The sequence below is a fragment of the Battus philenor genome, unplaced genomic scaffold, assembly GCF_028537555.1.
Source record: "Battus philenor isolate CCGP_79_NKW_IND1 unplaced genomic scaffold, ilBatPhil1.0.hap1 SCAF_4, whole genome shotgun sequence".
In the NCBI taxonomy this organism is placed as follows: Eukaryota; Metazoa; Arthropoda; class Insecta; order Lepidoptera; family Papilionidae; genus Battus; species Battus philenor.
This window is the reverse complement of record NW_027181704.1, coordinates 10,565,726-10,584,902: the sequence shown is the minus strand read 5'-3', so window position 1 is coordinate 10,584,902 and position 19,177 is coordinate 10,565,726. Positions and strand designations below refer to the sequence as shown.

Sequence of the window (19,177 nt, the reverse complement as noted above, 5' to 3'; positions counted from 1 at the left end):
TCAATCCGAAAACTAAACAGTTATAAAGGTGACGCTGCATTTCTTCTTATATTGCTAAGCTATTTTTGCTGTAACAAATAAACATGTCGCTAATAAAAACAAAAAAAAAGATAGTTGTTTTTTAAAACCACGAGAAATCGGACCACACACAATATGGTAATTCTAGCAAACTTGTTTAAACCATAAATATTAAAACACAAAGTCGTTTTTAATATCATATTTACGCTTTTCAGCCTGTGACAAATGACGACACGTCTTCCTAGCAATTTTATTGGTATTCTGAACATAAATAGTCTTGTCATAAATATTGTCACAAAGAATTATAACATTTTTTACAGTATGTAACATTCATTACTATTACAGTGTGTTTGTTTAATACATTAATATAAAACCATAAATATATACAGCTTATTTGAAATGGTCTCCGTTGTTTGCAATAGTCCTTTAAACACCGAGGTTATCAAATTCAGCAATTATAGGATCTAAGAAAATCGTATGGACTCCTTATTATTATAGCCTTAAGAATCAAGACTAGCTAAATCTTTAGCTCTGATAAAGTCCGGAACGTTCATTTCTAACCAAGATTGGGTGAATCGAGCGTTATGACTAGGAGCCGAGTCTTGCTTAAAGGATCATTCTTAGTTATTGAGCATGATATTATTAAAGGGCTTAACTACCTTCTTTAGAATGGTCTCTTAATACACTTGTGCCGATGTTTTTAATACCTTTTTCATAGATATACTTCTCAGTCACACTTTCATAACTAGCCCCTCTCCAAACCATCATTGAAGTAAAATAATACCCACGTTGTACTGTGTTAATTAATGCGAAAGCTTCTTTAGCTTTCAGCATAAATATGGCAATTTTATTTAATGTATTTTTAATTTTATTATTTGTGTAAACATTTTTTTGTGTCCTCCCATTGCGTACCGCTTAAGTAGTTATTTTGATTTTACCACCCTGTTCTTTAAAAAAAAATAAGTTAAGAAATGATCAGTGCGTCTCTTATAGGTTATATCTTACATAAGTTCCAAGTCATCTTCATCTCCCGAAATAAAATCTATTGCTTTCAAACAAGATTTCTTCAAATTCTTTCCCTTGCCGTCATACGAACACTAGGTGAACGGCCAAATATTTTTCGGTCACAGGCAGAGGAGATTTCATTGTACCTATCAATAGCCCGTTACACAAACATATGGAGGATTTTAAAAATTGTAAATGGCACCATATCTATATATAATGCAATCGCATCTATTCGTTTCTCTTTATCACCCCTCTCCATTTTAATATCACAAAACATTTTACAATATATTGGCGCCAAAATAATAAAACACAATGAACAATCATATAAAAATGACAGATTCCAAATTCAAAACTAATATATTTTTTAATTTTTGATCATAATAGTTTTTATGGCCAGACTGGTACATCAAAATATTTAAATTTCCCCATAGTTATTAACTTATTATAACTTCACCATAAAATTTTACATGTAGAGAAATTAAAACATTATTCAGGGAAAATTGGACCGTTAAGCCTGTTAAAGTCGACGAATAACGCTGGATGCTCGACGTTTCCAATCGGCCTTATTGGAGATCTATAGGGGAGGCTTATGTCTAGAAGAGGACATTCTACGGCTAAAATGATGTTGATTTAAAATGAATTGATGTTGAAATTTTCACCAAAATGTAGACTTACCAGGATGTAAAACGCATTTCGTCTAAGCGAAACAATTTATGACCGAAAACATATCCAAAAAAATTTATATAAAAGGGATGATAGTCGTGCAGACTTCATCTGATTATAAATAAATCCTGTATCCATGAACCTCTTTTCAAAGCAAACGTTAAAAATACTATGTATGAAAAGTTTAAAAATATGTAGAATAAAGTTTTATTGACATTAACTATTTATTTTCTATAATTACGAAAAAGAAAAATAATTATACTTTCCTAAAAATATATTTATCAAGAGAATTCTATAAAGTGATTAAAATGAAGAAATGTTTTTTTTTTGAAGATAAGTGGGATACAACACGCTTTAGGTTAAGGAAAATAATTATTACTGTAATCAAGACAGACGTTTGATTTTATTTTTTTAAATAATAAATAGCTTTTATATTAAACCATATACAGGTTGACTCGTCATTGGAGTAAAAGGCTTAAAGGGGTGAATGTATGCTTATTTGTCGCCAAAAAACTTCAAAGCTTTTACACATTACTAATCATACTGTATAAAGTGATCATTTTAAAATATGTTACATTAAATATTTTTTTCTATTGTAAGATAACAGGCCAATAATTTTCGAAAGCTCGAAGTCTGCAGCGACAAATAGCAAATAACAATTAATTTTAACATATAGTAATCCGAATTTTGAAAACGCCTCTTTTCACTGTATTAACATTACGTTATTTAATATTTTTTAAACCATTGATTTTTTGATAAGGTGTACTGTACAATCTTTAATGCAAATGAGCTATATTTTCATATCACATAAGCAATCACCGATATGCTACTATCAAATTATACCGACCGCGAAAAAAAAATTTTCAACTTCTTAGTTCATTTTCCGGCGTTAGCCATTACTTTGGCTTGACGTTGATTTATATACACCATGGCATTGAAGAATATACAATTAATTTAAATTTTATGAGTGCAGAATTTTCCTCAACCTCCAATAATGAAGAATGCACGTAATTTATAAAAACTGAAAACCGTAAAATCCCAAAAGATAAAACAGAATTGTCTATCTATACGAAAATTGGAAAAAAAAACTTATTTTATGTATGGTATACAATTTATTCAATATTCCTGTGAAACAGGCACAGTTTAAAAGACTAAAATGTTAAAAGTATATACAAAATTCTGCCAGCAAATTGTTTTTTTACTTACACAACACTTTCATAATAATCTTCGAATAAAATATACCATACGCCGGTTCAATTGCAAAATGTTCTACAAATAGCTTTGATACCTACTTAATAAATTTTTATCCTTTATAACTATGTGCATCTTGTTTTATTGCGTTTATGGGTTTTTACCACATACCTGTTTCTAGCGTTTACCAGGAAAATCCTCCAAATGATTCGAATTTTTAAATCCTCTGATATAAACAAATTTAAAAACATTCTTAGTTTTGTTCCAAAGGAATGTCTTACGGTTGTTCGGAACAAATCTCTAAAATATGTTTGATAGTTATAACAATTAAAATTTTCAATTAATTTCGGGCACGTTTGTCTATTACAATAATCTAAAACAAAACATTTAATGTTATTTATTTGGTAAAATATTATTATTAATGGTTAACCGGTAACGTTTCATTAAATAAAATGTACAATAAAAACACCTAAGTACAATAAATTAAAAATTTGTTTCTGTTTGACTTGTCGAAAATTCATTCTTTTAATATCCTACCTAAATAAGATGTTTTCATCTAACAGTGTAGTAGACATAGTAAATTTTTCCATCAAATTCTTACTAATTGAAATAACTTCTGATACATACACCTTAATTGCCATAATGTAATTAAAGATTAGTAACTCGCCCATTTCTTCGGAAATAAATCCAGCTTTATGGCTTTCGCTAACGTCATCGTGTTAGCGACGGTATGAAGATACAAAACACAATTACGAATTCTTGGCGGCGAGATCTCAAAACAAATCTCGTTATCAACGTCTGCCTTAAAATCAACGTTTAAACTGAGGATACTTGCCAAAACGGCGTCTGAGACGCCACTCTCGTTAAACGATACATATTATTTATATTCGTTGCAACCGGTCGAACGCAACACACCGTCACACAACACGAAAGATGTCGCGCGCGTACATCTCGCTTGTAAATAAAACGTAAATAAACGAAAAAGTAAAATTACGTCAGTGTGGAAAAATTTCTAAATAACCTTGTGAAAAATGGCCAACAATTACAACATGAAGGAATTCAGTTCCACGTAAGTATTAAAAATTGAAGATCATTGTCTCTCAACACGTGCCAGTGATTGAAAATCATAAGCAAATCTATTAACGTATACAGACCAAAGCTCTAATAGCGAAGTTTTTGTAACACAAATAGTTATTTATATTGCTATGATTACCTACATTTTTGAACGACACAAAAAATTTTGTTGTTTTGGAAGAATTTGTACAAAAGTTACTCGCGACGTTTGATGACACACATTCGTAAGTAAATCTATTTTATTTTATGTCTAATTTGATTTTACTATTTTGTTATTATCTACAACTATCATCAGAAATATTATCACTTTAAAAGTGTTAATGCGTTGTAATTTTAAATGGTTAAAATGCTAAGCCACACATCTCAGTTTGCGAAATGCAAGTTTAGAACTTTATTGTACCGAATGTTTTAAATGACATAAAAAGTACTCAATTTAATTACGTATAAAATTTTCACGAATCATAATTTTAAATTGTAAAATACAGTATTACAATTATGTGATCACGGTCATGTGATTTGTTTAAAAAGGAACCAGTTCGAGAAACAAAAAACGGATATCTTACTCACTTAAGGCGGACACCATAGCAACTGCTTTAATCCAAAAAGTGACGTAAGAAGCGGATATGTTAGAGTTTAAACTTTGAATTATGCAAGCTAGTTAAGTAATACATTAAATTCTTTAGTTTAGTAAATATCATTGAATGTAGGTCGTGTGAAACTATGCGACATTAAATCACGAACCACTCCCAAGCGATCTTTCTTCTTTTTGCATTTCTTTTTTTGTTGCCTTCTTTGACTATAAATTTATTTCCTTCTTGATAATAGTAATCCTCCAATGTATTGCATTGTATAGCTTTTTCCGTAGCCTATTCTGAACGAAACGTATATAAAAATCGTGTTATTTTTTCTTTATTAATTCATCGAATTTCATTCGTTACTTTCACTTATGTTGTTTGAAAGTAAACGAATCGAGATTTTTGTTATCGTTGCATAGATTATACCGGATTAACCGTTTTATGTATAAACACTATAATTGACCTCATTCTTTTTACTATTATACAATAAAATTATATGGTGTAAAAATGGGTTACACTACCATTACAAGAATTTTTAATGTACCTTAAGCATATGAATAAAAAAGTAATAAAAAGGTGTTGCTAAAATGTAGTATAAACATTTTAAGATCTAAATAGCTAAGACTTGTTTTAATAGGGAACTCAAATTAGCGTAAACCTTAAAAGCTTTAATACGTACGTAACCATTTACTATCACGTGACTATAGTACTCACCCGCATAAATAGTTAATCAAGTAAGTCAAGCTATTAAAGTTTTTTAAAAGAAATATGCTTCTTCCTTCGCGGAAACAAGTTACTTGGGCAATAAGCTAATTAATTAGTTAATAACTATTGCATAGACAGTTACCACACGTTTTTACAATAAGTATAAATGACTATAAGAATAGTTTTTATATTATGATTGGAACACTTTTAAAGTTTATGTCAACCTTGTTGATTCATTAATATTATTTTGGTTTCATGTGTATAGATCGTCAATGCCGTATATATGTCACTGAAAGACGTTATTATTGATCTTAGTTCAAGGTTGGCGTCTGGACGAAGTCATTGACAAAACATGAACGTAGTACAAATTTTTGTTTTATACAAACATTTATTTATTTTCTGTTTAACAAAATTAGCGCAACCTAGGACTTGATGAGCTGTGTTGTCTTTTACCTAAGGTCCAAATAATATGATATTCTTTATGCAATTGTTATACTAATCATAACTATAACGGAATCATTATTCGAACCTCCATACACAAACTCAACATACACACTGCATACAATCTGTCACACACTGTACACTGTTTCGTTCCTTTGTTTTTTTCATTTTTCAAGTCTTCTATTATAATTAGTTTGGTGTATCATCACGTTTTATTCTGTTATGTAAGAAATGACAACTTTGAAAGACCACAGAATGAATAAAAAAAATTGTAAGCCCTTCGGATTTTAGTACAAGGTCTTAATTCTAAAATCCGCTGGCCTCTGTCATTGTTTATTTAACAAATGTGACTCGTTCGGCTTCATTCTTTCATTACTATGTCATCAAATATAAATCCTGGTCATTCTATAAACAGTTTTTTGTTTTGGCGGAAGGTCATGTTTGTCTTGCTGGAATTTATTATCCTCGTTTAACCTTAACTTCTTTTTTAATACATAAGCTCGTAGCCACCCTGGACAACCTGGCTTAGACCGTTACATAGAAATTTCTCAGCAGCCCGCTAGGCTTTCAGTTCGCTTGGATAGACGCTCCTAGGTGTAGCTAGAGGCAAGACTTTCAAAGAAGAAATCTCGGGTTAGACATATTCAATATACGTTTAGTATTGAATAATCGAGCCGCAACTCAACTCTATTGGTTACTATTAATACTATCAATAATTACCAAATCTTTCCGTTTTATATAAGTAGTAAAGTATGATATACACAAAACAACTTTTACAGTCGAGTTTAAGAGAATATTCAAAAAGCCTCAATTTCCTGATTAAAAAAACGTTAGTTACTACACTGTTTATGTCTTAGTAGTAGAAAACACACTATGGCTACATGTAATTATTAGGCATTTTCTACTCGCCTCAGTCGTAGACTGTACTTGACATCAATAAGAGATATAGCTCATCGTATGTTGAATAAAGAATTTTAATATTGAGAGTATCAAAAAAGAAGCATTTTAACACGTCTTTGGTAGATTGGGTAGCTTGGTTTGGTAATTAATCATAACAATATTTCTTGTAAACAATATTATTTTATACACACTTATCATTATGTAATCCTTTGAAACCCTTTGTAGTAAAATCGACACTTATGACACGACACAATTGTGTGATATTTTATTAATAATCTCTCAATCTTAAGGGGATTTACTGCTACTCCTCGTCTATTATTACATCGTGACATTGCGATTATAACGTTTTATTACTTCATAACTTTGCAATAATGATCTCTTGAGAAGAGTTATTAATTTAATTCGCGCACAACGAATATCTTACATGATTTCAAAGTTTGAATACCTCCCTTGATTTAAATTTTTGTGCCTAAAATCAAAACATTTGCATATTTACTGTTGTTTTTTTCTATTAAAAAGGTCTGTTTTAAGATTTTTTTATAAGACAAAGGCGCCCGCTACAGATTTTCGAAAAGACAATATGTATTTTAGATTGCCTGACGATGATCTTGCCCGCCTCTAGCAACTTTCCGCGATCTTAATTACGTTGTCGATCCACCTACCGGCCATCACAACAACTCATGGTCATCACAACAACTCATGGTCATCACAACAGAACCTTCCGTTCCAAACTACCGTCGGTTACACGTGCAACATGCCTTGCCCGCTGTCACTTCAGACGGCCAATTCGAGATACGTCGGTGGTTGTTTTACCCACTACTCTCTAAACATTGATGCATTTAAAAATCCGATAGTAGGAAACGATCAAGCCCTAGGCTGACTTACTTTATATCGGAATACTAAAGCATTTCTAATGACTTATTTAACACAACCAACAATTGTATAATAATCATCTTATAGTAAAAGAAGAAACTTACCAATTAAACAACCAGCAACCTTAGCCATTGTGTAATAATGGGTTGAGGGAAAATCTTCCTTCGCGTTTTATATGAAAATTCAAATTGTTTTTCAAAGTTTTATTTACATTTAAGTATGGTATGTAGATGCCATTATGTTCGATAACTTTTTGCCAATTGAAAGTGCTGTAGAAATTTTGAGACTTCTGATCAAACAAATATGACAAGTTCTGGCAGTCACGTAATGTTGACCTGCCCAGATTTCCGAAAAGATTACAAGAGGTAAAAACTCAAGATGCAAGGTCAGGACTATATGGTGGATATATTAAAACTTTCTAACCAAACTTTCATAATTATAGGCTAACAACGTATACGTTATCATAATAAAATACCAAACTTGTATTTTATTGTATTAATTAATTTCTGCAGTATCCTTCCAACATCTTGCTTTATTCTTCTCAGCTTGGTTGTAGGGAGCTGAATTCACGATTGTGTCCATTTTACACCTACACACCGCATCACCTTACAAGTTAACCGGAATCTTTACTTCGGATGTTTTTCACACAGTCTTGTCGCGCGTGTTCCACTTTTCATCACAAATTATCAATCTCGTTAAATGTAGTTTGGTTTCATTATGTTTAAAAAAATCACTAATGAGTTCACAATTCATTAGGTTTCTTTCAATGAGCTTGCCAAATATCGTTTTCAAATGGGTCAAACGGTTTTGTGGTCAATTTTTAACTTTTGTCGCCAATTTTATTCGTCGTAAATACTGATACCTATAATCTGTATTCACGTTTCCAAAAATTGTGTCCATTTTATTAATGACAGGACCGCAAGAGCGAGGTGCATCTTTGGAGTCAAAATTTCTGAGAGGCATTAAAAGAAAATAACCTGAACTGAACGTCACTGACGGACGGTCTTTTAACATTAAGTTACATGTGCTTATATAAGCACATGTAATACATTTAGTACATGTACTACTAACATTTTTTCAACTTGATAAAATTTGCGATTATCTAGAAAACATTTTTATGTACTTACAAAGCGTAACTAACGATGTGTTTACAATCGCACGATCGCGTTTTCACATAACAAGATGTACGCGTTGCAACTATCATTACAAACGTCGATTGCCTTTAAAAAGTAAAATTTCAATTTGTAACGTTACTTGCCGCGTCGCATTTAAGCCGACTCATGATTGATTTTTATTGCCGGCTATTATCTTAATTCTATGTTAAGATAAGGAAAATAAATCTTTGAAATAAGTGTTCCATGAACAACATAAATGGATAGGATGATTATGTAGTCTTAAAAAATTAAAATAAAAAGTAATGAACACTCTGAAAGTACCTAACTGTCAAAAAATTGAAAATCGATCTCTTGTCAAAAAAAAACACTGGAAATCTAATGTATTTAAATTTTTGTCATGCAAAACATAGTTTTTACTCCTTACTCATAATTTACTCATAAGTTATATTAACATTAAATATTACAATATATGTTTTGAATATTAATTGCTCTATACAAGCAGCATAATTCGTATAAATGATAATTAACTGCGTAAATACAAACATTAGACCGTATATTGACTATTCATTACCTTGTTCATAAAGTAATATAATAAATTTGCAATTTACATGTATTATGTTATAGTTAATGGCCAGAAATTGTAAAAGTAATAAAAAATATTAATGAAACAAATTTTAATGCTTGATTAAGGAAACGGAAAGATGAATAAAGCTGAAATGATACTCCTGAGATCATTTTCGAACTTCTTTTAATCTATTCAATTATTATGTTTTACAGAGCAGTCATCACGGAAAATGGAGTATATCCTTCGACGTATTCTATCAACACAATGAACACAAAATGCAAAGAAAAAGATCTCGAAGAAACCGCCTATGACCCATTCCAGAATAGAAAGCTGGAACATCCAAATTCGTAAGCTGTTTATTTCTTTGTGTAAGCATTATGCAAAAGAACACTTGTTAATCCGGTTTCAAACATTTGAAAGCTAAATAACGGATAACATTCAATTTTTTTTTGTCAGTTTACACATCAAATAAAACTCCCAAATTAATATACTTGTAGCTTTGCTTGGATAAAATCATAGGCGCTGAATGCTTTAATTTATTCGAAAATAAGTTTCTCTTTTAAAGATCTTTTAATGACTGTTCAATATGCAACAATTTCAATAATTGAACTCTTTATTACTATCTTGACAAAAGTAGAGAACCTATCATAGTATGGAAAGGGTTGTCGTCTATTCCGTAAAGACCTTTCAAGAAGAACAGGACCTTTAGAAATGAAGAAACATCTGGGAAAAAACAACATGAGCCTTCTTGAGCTACCTACAGTTAAATCAAACCGCTGATACAAGATATCCCGAATTAAAATAAAGATGTTATCTTGTTCCAGAGATATGAGATCCTTTGCTAATCTCTTAAAATCCTCGTTGGGTTCGGGGATATTGGCAATGCCGGCTGCTTTCAAAAATGCTGGGACTTTGGTTGGTGTCTTTGGTACCGTCATCCTGGGATATATTTGTACACATTGCGTTTATTTGTTGGTAATTATTATTTTTCACTTATTTTGTTTCTATCTAATAAAATGTATATATGTTTAGTTTTCTATACAGCTACTACATTAGCTAATACAGACAAACAATTAACATTCCTAAAAAAAACAAAATTAAAGCTTTACTAGATATAAAAAAAATATTATGTTTATATTTTCCCATTGTTCCCTGTAACGAGTATCGAATGATTACGGTGAATAATTTCTTCAAATAAATTTTCGGTTATGTTAATTTTGATGAAATAAATATATAATACAGTAGGTATGTAAAATAATCGTTTCACAATGATTTTTTTTCAACATCTACGATTCAAATTTGTATACACGTTACATTTATGATTTCATTCATGATATTAGAAGATCCAGATGTATCTATACATTATATTACTATACATTTAAGAATGGATATTAGTGGTTTAAATAAATTGCACCCAGTCTCTTTATAAAAGTATTTTGATATCGTATTTTATACCCCACTAGTAATTGGACTTTATCATAAAGAAGAATGACTATGAATTGTGTGACATTGATTTTAGTTAGATCTTTTTCGGAGCCGATAGCTTAACTTTTTTTAGAAGCCTTGCAAGAACCCATAGCATTTTTAATGACTAAATTTTGAATTTCCTCTTATTCATAGATTTTTATAGAAACACTCCTTAATGTGATTATCGTTGACTGATTTTTCGCTATAAGATGCTCTATAAATAGAAAATCTATATATAAATAGATCTATACACATAAAGAAAGCAATGATAACGTTTAAACTTCGTCAAGAGATATCGTATAAGAAATAAATTAAACACGGATATTTAATAATTAAGGCCTTCAATATACATTATTATTTATTTAATTAATTGTTAATGAATTCTAATTGTACATGACATTAAATGATATTCATAACCATTCTTGACTATGCATAATAAATTATTATAATAATTTATCCACGCTAACACTTTATAACAACTGAGTGCAGTAAATTAATTACTGATGAGATACTTTAAAGCTTAATCAAAATTATTTAAATTAGTATTAAAGAACAACTAATCAATTTCCAATTTTCCGTAAAGACGTCCACTGCTGAACATAGGCTCAGATATTTCCTAAAAGACCGACACGTAGCTATCTGTGTTCAGTTCGTCTTCTGACATCCTTGACATGGTGGCCTATCTCTCCACCTTCGGATAAACGTCCTACGCTAAAACTAAAACTACTACTACTAAAATTCTAGGGTCCTAGCAGCTATCTTTTGCGCGTTATGTAGCCTGCTCACTGCCTTTTCAAATTTCCCATCCGCTGGGATATATCGGTTACTTCGCCTACGGTTTGATTCCGTATTTTCATGTTTAATCACGTTTTTAACTCCTCAACAAAAGATAAATGAAAGTATGTTTTAAATCATTGACTGTCGGTCGATTTTTGTACTAATGGGTACTACTATGGGTATATTTTATAGACACGGTCTTAGTAAATAGACAATGCGTGCAAGAATTATTGTCTCTTAATGTTAGGGATTTTGTTGACAGTATGCAATTATTGTTTTGAAGGGAGAAATGATATGCTCAAACGAAGTGTAGCAAAATATATTTTTGTAGTCCAAACATGTCACAAGCGAAGTTGCATCAAACAGTAAGTAATAGTTTCTATAGGTTGGCCGGTTACTTTGTTACATCGCGCTTTACATGAAACCGTGGTCAATTCAATAAATTGTTTTCATTTACAAAGTGGAAAGTTTTCCATAAATTCTCCTGACAAAATAAAAAAACATGTATATTCTTTATTTAATAGCATTCTATGTTATAATTCATCAGGTCAAAACTTCCCAAGACGTTTCCAGAATATCAAAAGTACCATCACTCGGATACGCTGAAACAGTTGAAGCAGTTTTTGCGACGGGACCTCAGTGCTTAAGAAAAATGTCGAGAACGGCGAGGTAATTATGATATTATATTTATAGAACAGAGACAGTTTTATGATCTCGTAGCGACTAATAATGATTGGGATATGATGCCAAGAAAACGACAATGTACCTAGTACTGCAATAACAAATACAAGCGCTATAACATGTTTCGTATTTAATTTGTGGTCTTATTAAAATTTTGCTATTGATATGTTTTGTTTCATAAGTATTCCTTAAAAAATCTTTGTCTTAAGGTTACGTAAAAACAGTTTACGAAGGTTGCTGCTAAAGTGATAAAATTTTAATTGATTTTAAGCCTTGTTTATGAATTGTATACTACAAAAAATAATAGACACCACTAGATTAATGAATTTGATTATAAAAAATCATGTTGGGCATTAAAACTAAACTATAGTATGTACTTTTTAATATCTGATGTACAAGTTTTATTAAGTATAATTATAGTTTTTTTAGCACATAGCTTAAACAAAGTCACATTTCTCACAGCCATATTTATAATTAATCTCAAATGTTGTCAATAACCTTTAACGTCGAATATAGACAAAGATCTTTAAAAGGAAGAGTTGGGGATGAAGCTGTTAAATTAACATTACAACATCCACTACAAATTATCGGTTGTATTATCCTTTTATTCTGAAGGGTAGACCACCTAACACTGACAAGTTCCTTAGCCACCATCTTCTGACCATTATTAAGGTCAAAGAAGATGCTGTATGCAGGCTGCTTCTAATCTATCCTAATAAAAATCTATGTAGGAGACCTAGGTCTAGCAGCGGCTGTACAATAAACGATAGAAAATTTAGCCTGTTCTCGTAGGTACTATTATAGAAAGAGGCCATTATTAGGGTTTCTATGATAAGAGATTTTTATCTTTTATTGTTGTAATGATCTTAACACGCGTTTCAGGATATTTATAGATTGGGCAATGGCGTTCACCATTCTTGGCGCCTGTGCTGTCTATGTCATACTGCTCGTGGATTCAGTGAAACAGGTATTTTGGACGCCTGACAACGCAATTTCACACTGTATTCAAGATTCACAGTCTAAATATAATGGTATTGTACTGAGTAACTAAAACAGACTCAACGCAAATAGCCTTTAATAAACCTTGAACTGGGAAATGCGTATTTGTTTGTTGAATTTATAAAATGAATATTTTACCAACTTTAGAGGCCTTACGACTTGTAATGTAAACAATTCCGATGCGATACAGTGTTGTATTTTTTCAAGGCGTATTTAAAATTTTAATGGAAAAATAACAGAATTTATCTAATCATATCCTTCGAAAATTCGTTATATTTTAAAAAGATTCTTGTAAAAATTTGGAAAAGTAAACCATTTTCTTCGAAATCAGAAACACATTCTTGAAATTTTAAAAATTACGTAAATATAACTAGAGGCTAATTAATTACCAAAAATATGTCCACGAAAGCATTCCACGCATAATAACATATCAAATACACAGTTGATAGTATTTTAATAATGCTTATTTCTTTTCCAGATTGTGGATTATTACTACCAAAATAATGGACTCACCGATTCTATATACTGTCTTATATTCTTAGTTCCTATACTAATCTTTACCCAGATAAAAAACTTGAAATACCTCGCGCCTTTCTCTGGGTTCGCAAACATTTTGCTGGTAGCCACGTTTGTAATATGTTTATATTACATATGTGCTGACTTTCCTAGTATCGATTCAAGACCTATGTCTGTTGACATAGGACGCTTACCACTGTTTATCGGGTAAGTTCATTAGGATGACAATAATTTTAAAATTGTTATTCAGTAGCCCTTTGTCGAGAACGTTGTGTATGAATATAAAGACTTGAGCTCTTTTTAATAAAAAATACAAAGAATCTTTAGATATTTTATGATTTATATCACGGCTTCTTAAACTTTTGTCATTCACGATCCCATTTATGATTGCTAGTTTCTTAACGACCCCATACAAATATGAAAGAAAAATAAATTAATATTTTTTGATGATTTATTTATTAGGTAACAATATACATATACATATGAAAATATATAGTTACAGAATTCGTTTTGAAACATACAAAAATTAACAATTACAAATTGCACCAAAAATTATTAAATTGTATTTATATTATCTAATGGATCCAGGCGTTACTTTGCGGAAGTCCATCCTAAGTAAGAAAAGGACTAATACATAGCTACTTCCGCTATGTAGCAGTAATCGTGCAATAAAGTGCACCGCCCGTCAGCCAAACCAAAAATTAGACACTCGGTGCTTAGCACTAATCGGCGTAACAATACTCCTGGGGATGCCCTGTGGAGGGGTGAACACGTGTTGAGTGATTTAGCGGTGGTAGTTGTGTAATTCGCATTGTATGCCGCATGCGCATTTATCAGCAGGCTGGCGGGCGGTGCACTTTATTGCACGACTATATATTAGTCCTTTTCTTACGTATTTATATTAGTTTAAAACCTTCAACAAATGCGCGTGTCTAGACGCTGCAAGTCCACTGTATTCCGTCAAATCTAGTGATGTTATAAAATGGTATATATAAATATTTGACATTAAAATCTCTCGACCCCAGAAATTTGCTACTCGACCCCACTTGGGGTCGCGACTATAGATGTAAGGCCGGTTTAAAACGAATTAAACCAATCGGTTTAAAACGAAAAAAACCGTTTAAAACCGAAAAAACCCATTTTTTTCGATTTTAAACGGTTGTTTAGTGTTGACGACTATGTTTTTCTTAAATATAAACATCTTATCTATTCCAAGCGTAGACATTACCTAGCTAAGTTGAAAAACTATTACCTAGTTAACTATATTGGTTATTTTGAAAAGATTTATCAATCAGTTTCATTCGGTTTAAAACCAAACTCACACACTTGCACATATATACATACATACCATACCTAACGTTGTCTCTTTTATGTGCAAGTAAAACAGAGGGCATTCACTGTGTGTGTGTGTGTGTATGTGCATAGCAGTCGGCGGTGGCTCTCTGTCGGCAAACTCTTTGAACAGAAATTGAGGAGTGGGCCTTTGAGTAGACCTTAACTACTTGGAAATAAAGGTCAAAACTCCTATCCACAATTTCTTTATGATTTAGGTACATATTTTAATCTATTGTATGTAATATTGTTTCTTTATAATTATAGTACTTTATATGTAATATACTTACCTACATAGGTTTAAACTGCATAGGTAACTAACACAAGACCAAGTATTGTCGATAATGATGTGTAAAAACACTGTTCTTATATTTCAGTAGGCGAGTTTTAAACCGTTTAAAAGATTTATTTGGGGTTTTAAACCGCCACTTTTGGTTGTAAACGTTTTAAATCGGCTTTTTTACATCTATAGTCGCGACCCATAATTTAAGAAGCCCTGATTTATATAACTACTTAAATACAATATAGATGAAATGTTTAAATCATTTGAATTGTACCCATAAATAACTTACACATAAAATATTCGACCTATTAAATAAACACAGAGTATTCGAAATATCTTTAAAATCGAAGTCATAAAACGTAAGCAACTGTTCAAATAAATAAAAAATTGTAGGTAAAGTAATTTGTTAATGTAATACTGTACTGCTGTAGGACTGGATTGATTACGATTCGAAAGACGTAGAAGAATACAATAATTATGATTTTATAAATTATAACTTTTTATTTTATTGAAAATTAATTAATATATAAGTTTTCTTTTTTTCAGTACAGTTATATTTGCAATGGAAGGCATAGGTGTCGTATTACCAGTTGAAAACACAATGGCTAAACCTCAACACTTTCTTGGTTGTCCTGGCGTACTTAATATAACAATGTCTATTGTGATACTTCTCTACATGATTATGGGATTTTTGGGATACATTTGTTACGGTGATGAAGCAGCTGGTAGTATAACACTAAATCTGCCTACTGAAGAAATGTAAGTTGTAATAAAAATAGAAATATATATAAAAGTAATAAATTATTCTAAAGCGTTTCGTTAATTAAATATTTTGATTTCGAGTAATATTCGATACAGAAATTTTTTATGTTGAAGACTTTTTTGGAGTATAAGGTTTTCCTGCTTGTAAGATAATTACAATATTTAACTACATTTTTGTATATTATTTTGACTGCGCAGTTTATTAACGTAAGGAAACGAGAATTATAACGTATCATTTCTGTCATATTACCATTAAAACGGAACAATACGTTGTCTTTTAACTAGGCCGTAAAAGTAAAATTCTTATCACGTTAGCTAGTTGTAAGAAGTTATAGATCCGTTTATATTAATGGCAGAGTGACGGTTTACATTTGTCGAGGAATATAACATTACTGGTTTTGTTTCATAACATATTTAATCTTTTTATTATTTGCTATCCTGTCTAAGCTATGAATAATCAATTTAAATCTAAAAGCGAAAAATAAGCTATTTTTTTTTAAAAATTATGACATTTCGGAACGGTCATTTATCTGCTAATGTCACTTTGGCAAAAAAGCAAAAAAGAGCGAAACTGCTATACTGAAATCTTCGAGTTTTATTTTCCGTAAAACTTTAACAAAATATATTATTTAGGCAATGCCATAACTCAGAAATGACTTATTAAATTTTGGCGTGACCAAAGGAGATAGGAATTTATTATTATTAATATAAATGTATGAATATTATTAAGAACAATATTTGAATTCTTTTAATAGAACAATATAATTGTGGAGACTCTATAATCAACTGTCCACATTGACTGTACGTAATTATAATGATGGTGCAGGACAAGGTTAGCTTATGAGAATTTTCATAAGGCAAAAAATTATTACAATGAGGTTAAAAAACAATTAAAAATAAATCTCAACGAGCAAACAATGTTTCAATTTATGTCAACGTCTGTAATAAATGTTTATTTTCAGCCCGGCTTTGATGGCTAAATGTTTCATCATCATTGCTATTTTCTTCACATACACGCTGCAGTTTTATGTGCCAATGGAGATCGTATGGCGCAATACCAACCAATATGTCTCACAGAAATATCATAACCACGCACAATCTGTTATGAGGGCTGTGTTTGCTATCCTTACTGGTAAGATTCTCTTCAAAATTGAGCTAGTTTTTAAGATAAAAATTTAAAGTATTGGACGGAATGGGATCGGAGAGGGTATTATCATCATTTCAGCTATAGGAAGTCCGCAACTTGACATAGAGGAAGATAAATATAGACTTGGGGTAGGCTCATAGATTTATAACCGGTTGAAAGCACAGGTCTGGTCGGAAGCATATACCGCTTCCGCAAGATCGTCTATCTGTCTAGCGATTGGACGTCTTCGTTGCGTCTGGCGGCCCGTGGTCTCCACTCCAGAACCTTAAGGTCCCAGCGACCGTTCTGCACACTATAGGGCCAGCGCACTGCCACTTCAACTTGCCAATACTATGTCTTCGAATCTGCCTGTACCCGATTCGATCTCGTAAAATGGTCCCGAGTAGGAATACCGTATTTGATTTCTGACTGTAGTCCAGATTAGGATAATAATACTATAGAAATAAAACATGTCTTTTAAATTTTAAAACCACTAGGGGGCTCCTTTATTCTCGGCACCTTCGATTAGAAATTTCAAAGGCATTTCGAGTAATAGTCTAAACCGAGGACTTTTTTCGAGGGTGTTTGTGCCCATATATTATTGATCGTCTGTCCTATTGCGACCTAGAAGATTGACGACCTTCTTCTGATCAAGTAAAATAAATATTATAATGGCCCGTATCGAGGCTCTTTAGGGAACCGTCGAGCTTAATTTCTCTGAAATGTACACTACGTGCCTTCAGCACTCTGCCTCTTCAAACACAGTGGATCTGAAAATACCAAGAGGCTTGCTAATAGTTCAGGCATACTACATTCGCCAGACAGAGTTAACATAAACGCTCTTTTAATCTCACTTTTGTAAACAAGTGATTATAGTGCGAGTCAATAATTAATGAATTCGCAATGCGCCTACGTTTGGCGCTTAAAAGCGTAAAGTATACGATAAGTAAGTTTACGTTAGCTTGGAACGCGCCTCCTACTGAAAAGAACCTGACTGTATTAAAAAATAACATATATACATTTTTACTTTTTTATAATATGCAATGTAGATTTTCCACTATGTGAAATTTGTTTATAACAAAATTTTAATATTATTTAATTAATACACATTTTTACTCATTCATTTACTAGAACTTAATTTACATTTTTAATTCCTTTAAATGCTTTGTAGTAATAATGCGTTTTTTTTTATTTCAGTAATTGCAGCCGCAACATTACCAAAACTTGAACAAGTAATTGGATTAGAGGGAGCATTTTTCTATTCTTTCTTAGGCCTGATTGCACCTTCACTTATAGATCTTATATTCTGTTGGCAGAGAGATCTAGGAAAATATAATTATATACTGATTAAAGATGTAATTCTTATCGTTTTTGGAATGTTCGTACTGATCACCGGTGTGATGCAAAGTATTAAAGAAATTATACGAGTCAGTGATTAAAATGTGATTATGTTACATTACTTAAGGTTCAAAACTGTTTTTTTTACTTCGAAAATAGTGATGGAATAATAGTAAGATTTAAAAATTAATGGATAAAACAGATTTATTTACAAGTTTCATTGTTAATAGGTAAAAATTACTGTCGTATGTGCGACTTTTGTACTTGTGTACGTTTTATTATTGTAAATAAAAGTATTATTTTTTTAATAAATCAATGCAATATATTTAAATACACAAAATTAAAATGGTAATTTTTCTATATCAACCCTTACACTTCATTATAAATAATGAAAGAAACTAAGTATTTTTAATTATCTCAAAATGTCTCAAACAACGCTAATCTTTTGAATAAAAGTTATCGGACATATGTAACATGCCTAGGTTCGCACGTATTTGATAATATATGTACGTAATGATAACACTGTTTTATTTTAGCTGATATACGATGAACATTGTTTGATATGATAATTGCGTATCGATGAGCAAAAGTGTATCGACAAGGTTTCCCTTGAGTGATCTAGTGATAGACCTCTGTTACTCTAGTCGATAACGTTTTATAACATATTGATGATCCATAATATTTTATTAGCCTTAGACATCTTTTAAAGTAGCGAGTTGCTATATATACTACTATTCTACGATATTCGAAAGTCGTTGAGCTCTTAGATCG

At 31.3% G+C, this 19,177-nt stretch overlaps 1 protein-coding gene across 2 annotated transcripts; it reads left to right on the top strand.

Moving 5' to 3' along the window:
* Window positions 1–3,741: 3,741 nt before the first annotated feature.
* Window positions 3,742–18,672, top strand: LOC137928774 (proton-coupled amino acid transporter-like protein pathetic). 2 transcript variants are annotated; one of them, XM_068771742.1, is made up of 9 exons: window positions 3,742–3,946; window positions 9,338–9,472; window positions 9,950–10,100; window positions 11,917–12,038; window positions 12,933–13,017; window positions 13,528–13,772; window positions 15,727–15,939; window positions 16,905–17,074; window positions 18,266–18,671. In XM_068771742.1, exons 1-9 carry the CDS (start codon window positions 3,909–3,911, stop codon window positions 18,505–18,507), a joined length of 1,401 nt encoding a protein of 466 aa, XP_068627843.1. In that variant the 5' UTR covers window positions 3,742–3,908; the 3' UTR covers window positions 18,508–18,671. The 2 variants fall into 2 exon arrangements, with proteins under 2 accessions (XP_068627843.1, XP_068627844.1); XM_068771743.1 differs by lacking the exon at window positions 3,742–3,946 and having other exon boundaries at window positions 9,408–9,493; window positions 18,266–18,672.
* The last annotated feature ends 505 nt before the right edge of the window (window positions 18,673–19,177 follow it).